The sequence below is a fragment of the Sminthopsis crassicaudata genome, chromosome 4 (genome assembly GCF_048593235.1).
Source record: "Sminthopsis crassicaudata isolate SCR6 chromosome 4, ASM4859323v1, whole genome shotgun sequence".
In the NCBI taxonomy this organism is placed as follows: domain Eukaryota; kingdom Metazoa; phylum Chordata; class Mammalia; order Dasyuromorphia; family Dasyuridae; genus Sminthopsis; species Sminthopsis crassicaudata.
The window spans coordinates 402,359,802-402,370,594 of record NC_133620.1 but is presented as its reverse complement, the minus strand read 5'-3'; the positions used below and the strand labels follow the sequence as shown (position 1 = coordinate 402,370,594).

At 33.0% G+C, this 10,793-nt stretch overlaps 1 protein-coding gene across 3 annotated transcripts in view; it reads right to left on the bottom strand.

Moving 5' to 3' along the window:
* Positions 1 to 519: 519 nt before the first annotated feature.
* Positions 520 to 10,793, bottom strand: part of LBR (lamin B receptor) — a 59,579-nt gene continuing 49,305 nt past the window's right edge. For all 3 annotated transcript variants that reach the window (XM_074262630.1, XM_074262628.1, XM_074262629.1), the window contains exons 11-14: positions 8,513 to 8,681; positions 6,640 to 6,720; positions 6,415 to 6,537; positions 520 to 830 (exon numbers count right to left, since the gene is read on the bottom strand). In XM_074262630.1, the coding sequence (XP_074118731.1) occupies positions 670 to 830; positions 6,415 to 6,537; positions 6,640 to 6,720; positions 8,513 to 8,681 (534 nt within the window). In that variant the 3' untranslated portion in view covers positions 520 to 669. The remainder of the gene's footprint in view (positions 831 to 6,414; positions 6,538 to 6,639; positions 6,721 to 8,512; positions 8,682 to 10,793) is intronic.

The following is a 10,793-nucleotide window of genomic DNA, read 5'->3' as shown; positions in this document are numbered from 1 at the left end:
TTTTAAGTAAGCAAGCAAGATGTTACTTTTTTTCTTTTCTGCAGGTCCTGCTACTAAATTACTACTTCTTACACCTTGGTATTCAGCACTGAAAACACAATCAGTTTTAATTTTAACTCAAGGAATCAAGCAAATGATTCACTTATTGAAATTATGAAAATCCTATTCTAACTGATGAAACAAAAATATAACTAGCTGTTAAAACATACTCTAAAAGCTGAGCCACACTATTTTTAAAAAATGAAATCAATTATCAAACCAGAAATGCAAATCTGAAAAGCTAGGAACCCAATCTAGAAATCAGAAGTTCCATTTTGTTTGGTGCATTTACCGTAAGACTGTCCTCTTTTCATATATTAAGAACAGGAAAATTTCCATTAAAAGCTAATTCAAATATCTGTACTCTGATTTTATTTTCCCTTAAGTTTATTAAAACAAATTATGTGAAAATCCTGGCTAATTTCAGTGACTAAATGGGGAACAAATCTAACTTGACCTGACAGACCTATTTCTTACATATTTATGACTATTTGTTGAATTATGTATTTCTTTAGAAAACAAAATAAACAAAAAATAAAATACCTACAGCTCCAATGGGAAGATAAGAGGTATGTTTTGTTTGCAGGGAAAATAGAACTGCAGAAGCATTTAAGAGTCTAAAACAAAAGCTTAGTAAATGTATGGAAATATACGATATGGCACACGTTGACAATATTTTTCCCATGCCAAACCATATTTCTTCTTACATTGGTGTTCATCACGAGCTTCTCGGTGGATAAGCAAGATGGTAAAATAAATCACATAGATATATGGCAAGATATGATTAAAGCCTGTGGAAACACAGATGGTATAAATATTATGAAAGGAATAAAGACATTTTCCCTAATTAGTCCTTACCTAATTCTTTTAATTAAATTTGTTTTATTTTTAATTCTAAAATCTCTTCCTTCCCCACCCACTGAGGTGGAAGGAAAAACAAAAGTCCATGACAAATGTATAGTCATGCAAAACAAATTCCTACATTAGGCATATCCAAAAAGAAAAGGAAAAGAAAATGTTTCCATAATGAGTCTATTAAATTTCCATCTGAAAATACCATGTTTTTAATCATAATTCCTCTGAAACTGTGGTTGGCCACTGTGTCAAAGTTCTCAATCTTTCCCAGATGACTGTCCTTATAATAATATTGCTGTTTCTGTATAAATAGTTCTCCTGACTTCATTTGTATCAGTTCTTACAGGTCTTCCCAAGTTTTTAAAAAAATTATCTGCTTCATCATTTCTTATAGCACTGTATTTCATCACATTTATATAACAAGTTCTTCAGCCATTCCTTAATTGATGATCCCCTCAGTTTTCAATTCTTTGCCACCACAAAGAGCTTTAAGTGCTATGTCCTTTCTTTCTTTCTTTGGAATATAGAAATAGTAGTGGTTATCAATGAATCAAAGGGTATACAGAGTTTAATGGCTTTCTGGGCACAGTTCCCAGTTGCTTTGGTGAATAATAGTTGGACCAGTTCACAGCTAAACCAAAAGTGCCTTCAAGAACATGTTTTCCTGTTTGGACATGTATACATATATTGTATTTAACTTATACTTTAGCATATTTAACACGTATTGGTCAACCTGCCATCTGGAGGAAGGGGTAGGGAGAAGGAGGGGAAAAGTTGGAACAAAAGGTTTTACAATTGTCGATGCTGAAAAATTACCTATGCATATATCTTGTAAATATAAAACTATTAAAAAAAATGTTTTCCCAAAAACCCTCTCACATTTATTTTCTATTTTTAAGCCTATTTGATGAGTATGAGCTGGTACTTTTAGAGTTCTTTTAATTTGAAATTCTCTTATTGTGATTTAGAAGACTTTCATATGACTATTGATAACCTAGATATCTTTCTTTGAAAACTAGCTATATCTTTTGTCGATTTGTCAACTGGGGAATGACTTTTAATATGGCTCAGTTCTCTAAATATCTTAAAAATGAAGCCTTTCTCCAAGAAGACTGATGCAGAGATTTCCTGCAACTGAATTGGTTTTGTTTTGTTTTGTGCAAAAAAAAAAAAAAAAAAAAAAAAAAATTATTTTTTTTTAAATTTCATGTGATCATAGCTGTCCATTTTAATTTTCTTGAAACTCTCCATACATCTCATTTGGTCATGAACTCTTACCCTGAAAAATCTGACAAGTAATTTCTTATATGCTACTATAATTTGCTTAAGATCTCACTTTTTACACCTAAATTATGTATTCATTTGCAATTTATCTTGGTGTGCAATGTGAGATACATTTGTAGCCAAGTTTCTACAAGATTTTTTTCCAGTTTTCAGATGTTTTTATCAAATATTGAGCTTTTACTCTAATAGCAGAAATCTTTGAGTTAATCAAATATTAGATTCTTATGTGCATTTAATTCTAAATATGCACAAAAATCTATTCCACTGATCAATCTCTATTACTTACACAGCAACAAACTGTTTTGACAATTAGGACTTTTTTGTCTTGATCATTCTGTTCCTCCAGATGAATCTTAATTATGTTTCCTAGGTTTAGTTCTCTGTCTGGCACCAAATGATTTTTAGGGTCCCTTCCAATTCAAATCCTATATTTCTATTCATTTCCATCCCAAAAAAACTCCAAAATAATTTTTGTATAGGCAAGGTTTGGAGATTACAATTAAATGAAAGCAGAGTCAAGATATGATGAGAGGGAGTAAATTAAACAGTATTGTCTTTTTCATTATACTGGCTTGACCTCCCCAGAAGCAATTACTTTCTCTCCAATTATTTAAATTTGCTTTTGTACAAAATGTTTTGAAATTTTGTTCATCAAGTTCCTGAGCAGGTGCTCACAGGCAGACCCTTGAGTGTTTGATATTAGCTAAACTTATCTTAAATAGCTTGTCTTCTTCCTACTGGATTCGTTAGTAATAAATAGAAAGTCAGATAGTTTATATGGGGTTTCTTTTATATTCTACAACTCTGCTGAAATTCTTTCAATTAGTTTTTTAGTTCTCTAAGTAAATAATATCATCAGAAAAAGTAAAGATTTTGTTTCTTTATCTATATTTCTTTTTTTAATCTCCTCTTTTCATCTTACTACTATAGCAAGTATTTCTAGTACAATAATGAATAAAATGGTGATAATGAACATCTCTGCTTCATGCCTAATATTACTGGAAAGGCGTCTTCTTTGTACCCTTGTCTTAGATAATGGATTTATTTTTTTGCATTGTCAGAAAAAGGATGCATTTAATATTTCTGATTTTCTACATTTTTGTGTGTGTGTGTTGTTTTAATGCCTGGTTAATTTTTGTAAAGGTTCCATGCATGGTTGTGAAATATACTCCATTCTATTTTTATTCAATTTTCTCCTAAAGTCTATAGAATATGTGACTTCTAAAATTTTATTCAAGTTTTTAATTTCTTGTTTATCATTAGCTTTATCCAGATCTTTCCTCCCATAACTCATTTACCTTTTTTCCTTTAAGTCAGATGTTACACCATTTGGTGATCATAATATTGCTACTAATTCACTGATACTTTTAAAAAATATATAATTTCCCTATTTTTCTTTCAATTGGTGTATTTTTCCTTTGTTTTAAATCATACACCTTATTTTTAACTGTTTGCATCTTTGTGCTTCAAATGTGTTTCTTATAATAAACAACATATTGTTGGATTCTAGCTTCTAATTCATTCTGTCTTCTCTTTTGTGGGTGAGTTCATCCCATTTGCAATTATACTTGATAATTGGGTATTTCCTTTCATCCTATCTTCTTTCCCCTCCACTTCCATTGAGTAAGATGAATTTCTATACCAAACTGTCTTTTTTTTTTCATCCTTTAACAAGTTCAAATGAGAATAGTTTAAGTATGGCTCACAACCAACTTCTCCATTGTATAACAACCCATTTATGATTTCCCCCATTCATTCCTTCCCTTCCTCATCTCCCAATATATTCTTCTTCCCCACTCATTCTTCTTTTGAGATCATCCAAAATAAGAAAATCACAACTTGGCCCTGTCTAATTAGATTCTATGTTTTTCTTGTTTCCTATGGGCTTGCATGTCAAATATTTTACTCAGTTCATCTTTTCAAAAAGGAAAGCTTAGTAGAAGTCCTATATTTCCTTTAAGATTCATCCCTACCGCTACCCCTCACAATTAAGTATAATATTGTTTTGCTAGGTAGGTGTTTCAGAGTTGTCAATCTAGCTCCTTTGTCTTAGGTGATCTGATTAGCTACTTGAAGTACTTTTTTTCCCTTAACCTGCCTATAGTATTTATGGAAGTTTTCATTTTGGAATTTCTTTTAGAAGATGATTGGCAAAAAAAAAAAAAAAAGATGATTGGCAAATTCTTTCAAGTTCAATTTCCCCTCTTATTGAAGATATCTGGGTAGTTGATGCTTAGGGCTCCCCTCACTGTTGATCAGATAGTTCAATGATTCTTAAATTTTCTCAACCAGGATCTATTTTTCAGGTAAGTTATTTTGTCTTTCAGATTTCACTTTTTTCCTTTTTTTTCCTTCAGCCTTTTGAATTTGTTATTTCTTAATGTCTCATGGAATCATAATGTCTCATGGAATGTCTCATGGAATCATAACTTCCATTTGGTCAATTCTAACTTTCTTTAGTAAAAGTTTTGCACCTCTTTTTCCAAGTTGTTAATTCTCTTTTGAAATCTTTTTCCCCCCTTTGGAGAGTTGCTTGTAGATGTTTTAACATTCTTTGTTACTACAACAGCTCTTTATGGTGGGATTCTTATTTAATTTGCTCATTCTTTCAGCCTACTTCTGGACTTTGGGGGAGGGAGAAATCTGCCCTCTTGTTCTTTGATATCCTTTTGCTGTCTCCACAGCAATAAAATCCAGAGAGAGCTCTATTTATTACCCTCCGATCTCTGCAAATTCCTGACCCAGGTATGAATGAGTCTGTGGGTTTATACATGCTTGAGGATTTCAGTGGACCACAGCTGGACTTAAGTCACTATAAGCCAGCTGGGAAGTTCCTCAGGCCACAGGGAGTGAACTGCTAGCTGTCTCTGGTTTAGAGTTTATACACCATATACAAAAAGCCAGAACTTGAGGCGTTCCACTCAGCTTGCCTTCTTGCCCAGCTTCTAACCTCAGTGCCCACAGACCTATCTTAAACCCAAGTTGCTGCCCATCTTGGAAGAAAAAAAAAAGACTTGATGGAATTTTTTAGACTTTCTCAATTAAAATTCAGGTTGGTGCATTCTCTAGATCATTATGGAATAGGTATACTGGGTGAGAGCTAGACAAACATGCTTCATCTCATTCTACCATATTTATTCTGCCCTTATCTAAGTAGCCTATTCTATTAATTAATAACCTTAATACAAAGAGATTCTTCTATATTCTTTAGTCTATCTCCTCTCATTCCATCCTCAGTAGAAAACTAAAACACCAAATCATTATGGGGCATTCCATGGGACATAGCAAGAATGGTAAGAGTAGGTAGATGCCAAAAGAAACTGAAAGAGCTGCTTAACTATTGAAAAGCTGTGAATGGATTCAACCACTATGGAAAGCAATTTAGAACTATGCCCAAAGGGCTATAAAATTACACAATATTCTTCAACCCAGTAATACCGCTATTAGATCTATATTCCAAACAGATAAAAGGAAATATTTATAGAATAAATATACATAAATATTTATAGCAGTTCTTTTAATGGTGGCAAAGAACTGGACATTGAGGCAATGCTTAGCAAATTGGGAAATAGCTAAACAAGATATGGCATATGATTGTGATTAAAAAAAAAAAACTACTGCGCTATGAGAAAAATGAGAGGAATGATTTCAGAAAACTTATAAAGAAATATATAAGATCCAAAAATAGGATCCAAAGTGAAGTGAGTTGAACCAGAATAATACTGTAAAATGACCAACTGTCAATGACTTAGCTATTCTGATCAATAAAATGCATCGTGGCATGTAGATACCACTCAGGCAAAGTGGATATTTATTTGTTTATCTGCTTTCTGCTTTCCCTAGCAAGTCAGTTAAGATTAGAAGAGGCCCTTGTTCAAAAGACAATCGGAGGTCAAAATATCAAAGAGAAATCACAAACTTCAATAGTCCCTAAAAGTTAACACTGTTACAATGCATATTACTAGTTCTAAATAATGACCAAGTCAATCAGAAAAGTTAAATACATTCTAAAAATTTTTCAACCACTCAATAAGGAGCAGTCTGCACCCCTAACAGACAAAAAGAAATTGGAATCACCTTGGATTAAAATTCACAAGATCATTTAAGAGATCTTTAGGATTTTTTAGCTGGGAAAATACCACATTTATAACTCTCACTAAAAGCAGTTAAATATAGCTGTGTGACCCTAAATGCCTAAACAAAAGAATAAAAAGCAGTTAAATATCAGTATCTTACCACATGGTAGAGACCAAGACAGGGCCATAATAAGATCACCCAAGTAATTGGGATGTCGAACAAAACCCCACCAACCAGACACTAGAAGATTCTTTCCACTTGAAGTATGAATAATTTTTAGATCTGTGTACAAAGAAATATTATATATTTCATACATTCACATACATGTAATGTACATGTAATTTTAGTACATAAAAACAGTTATTTTATATAATCAATACTTACGTGCCAAATTGGGATCATTGGGATTTTTCCGAAATGCATTTTTCTGAGAGTTTGCACAACGAAATACTATATACCCTGAAACTAAAATTTAAGAATAAAAAATTTGGGATCAAAAGACAAGAATTGTAACAAAATCCATTCTACAATTAAGATTATGGTATCTCAATTCCAAAACGTAAGCCTCAATTATTAAATCAGGTTTTTGGTATGACCAAAATATGATTTCCCCCCACTTCTAAGGATCAGTTTTAAAGTCAGTAATGTCTTGAATTTATTGTTGAAGATTCAACATTAGGGCTTGAATAAATCCATAATAAAAAATCATTTTAAGCTAATAGTTCTTATGTTACTAATACTCAATATATTTTTAAGCAGCTGAAATAATTCCCCACCCCTTCTATTTTTGTCATAATTATGCAGGAGTGACAAAAGTAAGTGAAAAATCAAACTAACACAATTAGGCGTTTTTTAAATGCTTACTATTCTGAACAAAAGGGTGGTACAATAAACAGCATAAAAACAATACAGTAGAATATAAATAAATACAAGTTATGACTAGGTATCATTAACAATCAGCACAGATAAGTGTTGAATTTTACCAGTTTAATTAGTTTAATTTTTATTAAATTTGACTAGTCCTACTTCTTAGAACTCAATGGGATCATCACAAAAGCTTATATTTATGTAGAGTACATATATAGTTTTGTAAGCTGTAAATCATCATCATTAATCTGCCTGGATAATCAATTTATACATGATCTAAGGCTGGATACTTCCCTATAATCCCTAAAAGCATATATACTTTCCAACCATCTTATTATGAATGTTCTCTTTGCTTGAAAAAATGACAATATTAAAATTATTAGCAATTAGTGTTTTTAAATAGTACTTTTAACTTTGCAAAGAACTTCTATATGTTATCCCACTGGAGCCTCACAAGGGCCCCACATGATAGGTATTATTTATTCATTGCAATTTTAGGTAAGGAAACAAGACTAGAGGTATGGCAAAGAATTGTAGACTTAGAATCAGTTAAGATAGTGTTTCATATTGTGCCTTCATCACTCACTAACTGTGGGAACATGAGCAAATAATTCATCCTCTGAGTCTTTCCTTAGCTGTAAAATAAAGACTAATAATAAATAAACCATCAATCCCTACCTTCAGGACTGTAAAGATCAAATAATGCATTTATAAAGTGCTTTATAAACTTAAAAATGATTTAAAAAAATTTTTAAAGGCTTGCCAAAGTCACAAAGTAAAGTAAGTTTTGGAGGCAAGATATGAACTCGGGTCTTTCTAACTCCAAGTTCAACTCCTTAACCACTCCACCTGGTGTCCCTGTGTTGAACTTCGCTTTACTCCCATTCCTAATGAATTCCATATTTCCAGGCCTAATTAAAATGCTAACTTTCTCCAAGTCTTCTCTGTTCTTCTCTCTCCCTCTCCCCTTCTCTCCCTAAGATCTCCTCTTCCTCTGACTAACAATATTTATCACATACAATCCTGTTCTTTAATTAAAGGTACTTGTGTTCATGTTTTAACTTCCTTACTAGATTATAAACCTGAAAGCAGGGATCTTCCTTTATTCATCTGTGTTTCCTACAGTTTACATATATCAAATGTTTAATTTAAAAAAAAAAAACAAAACTTGCTAGTGAATGTTGAACTGTTATGGACATACTTCTCAAAAGCACTTGTGGAAAACTGCTTAATGGCCTAAACATGAAATACTGACATTCCTTGAAGGCAGGTACTATTCCTACCTTGAACTTATGGGCATTTTTAATGATTGACAGATGCTATAAACAAATATTGTGGCACAATAAATTCCATACATAATTATTAATACCAAACAAATAAAATGACTTACGTTTTAAAGCAATAATAATGGATGCAAAAAGCCAAGAAACTTCATTAGGATGACTGACTAAATAATAGGCTTGTAGACTATAGACAAACGGCACCCACACCAAATCTCCAAAAGCTAGCATGAACCCAAATCCATCATGTATAATGTCCATAGTTGTCAACAAAGCCTCCTAAAAATACAGTAGGAAAAAGACGTAACTAAACAAAACTTTAGCCCTGAAAAGGACCAACAAGTAAGCTCTAATAAAATTAATATGACAGCATTAAAGTGAATTATGCCAACTCATGAGTAAACATTAAGTAGTAAGATACCAGTGAAAGAGTCATATTCAACTCTATTTTTAAAATTATGACTTGTCATATGATCTCAGTTATCTGAAACAAGCAAGAGACAGGAAGGAGGCAAAAAAGATGTGATCAAGCCCTTACTCTAAAGTCCTGAAATTTAAGCACTCCACAAATTATTCAGAGCCTATTATTGTTTTATAAATAATTTAAAATACTCTTTTAGTCTTGTCTCCCTCCCCACCCAGAGATTCACTGTTTTAAGCCAAGATCTTTGTTTCACATGTCTTCCCATCTATCGATGTGACCATGAGGAAATAAGCATTTGTTAAGCATTTTATTTTGTGCTGTGCAAACTGCATTAAAAGATTATCTCATGTTATTCTTTTTTTTTAAATAAATTTTTTAATTATAATTTTTGATAGTACATATGCATGGGTAATTTTTTTTTTACAACATTATCCCTTATATTCACTTTTCCAAATTTTCCCCTCCCTGCCTATACTAACTCCCCTAGATGACAGGCAATCCCATACATGTTAAATGTGTTACTGTATCTCATGTTATTCTTAAAGAAATTTTAGAGGTAAGCACTATTATCATCTTCCCTTATTTTACAGATGAGGAAACTGAGGCAGTAAAACCTGTTATAAGTAATTTGCCCAGGGTCGCACGGGTTTTTCTGACTCAGTGTTACACTGCACCACATGGCTTCCCCAAAGAGATGAGAGTTCACAACCTAACAGCTAAGGAAGAAACAGAAAAAGCAGAAAACAAGAACACAAAAAGTATACAGCGCTAGCATAGGAGTTAGGTCCTAAACGCTACCCAGAATCATGGAATTTAAGAGCCCTCAGCTGGTGGCAGTATATAGAGCTCTGGGATTGGAGTCAGAAAGACCTGGGTTTAAATCCAGGCTCAGACTTCTTGACTGTGTGACCTCCCAGGGTGGTTGTGCTTAGCACCAAAGGTGCTACATTAAGCGCTTATTCCCTTCCCTTTCCCCATCTAGTTCAAACCTAAAATAGTATAAAGAGCAGTGTCTCTGAAATCAGTGGACTTCCTAACTCTGGAGCTGGTTGGCCTTGCCTTCGCCATCTTCCACTCTTATCCTCAACAATAAAATGAGGGACTAAAAACAACCAAGGTTCATTCCAGTTCTAGACTCATGTCCCTATGAACTTTATTCAAAAAAGAAAAGAAATGGATAAGAAGAAAGGACACATATACTATATATTAAGAAGATATATTCATTTGAGAAGTTTAGGAAACCAAAACCAAAATCATCTAGGTGACTCAGAGGGAGAAATGGAAGCAATATGTGGCAGCAGTGCACCCAAAAACCACCTGCAAGTTCCAAGAAAGACTAAGATCAGCACGCTCTCCAAGAAAGATCTCAAACATTAATATAGTGGTGGAGAACCTCAACTCCCTGAATCTAAAAAAGGTAAGGGAAACAGGACACCAGGGCCTTTCATGTAGAATTTATCATCTTCAGAGACTTATAGACAAAAGTAGAAAAAAATAAGAAGTTATTGTTGCCTATGAGCTTTCTCTACTACATTGGTCGCTTCAACACCTACATCAAAGCAGTCTGGGGCTTTTCTTAACAAAATAAGAGGTCCATAAATTCATCATTAACTAGAATCATGATAAGGGTCAAAAACCTTCTTGTCAGGACATTTCATTTTTTAGGCCTTTTGGTCACATTATTTCTTTTATATAAAATAGCATCCTTCTGCTCCCCCCTCCATAAATCTTCTCCTAACTCAAATTCTAACAAATATCCCTCTCCTCTGAACTTCAATAGCACTCTATGAAGCTTTTCAATTACATTCCAAATTACATGTTATGTAGTATATCATACTATTAACTGCTGTTTCAGATGTGTTAAGTAAGTCTCCAGGATAAAAGTTAACTAATTAATTTTTACTATCATAACCCACTGTTCCTTCCATACAGCTTGACCAGCTTTTGCAGTCTAAATTATGACTACC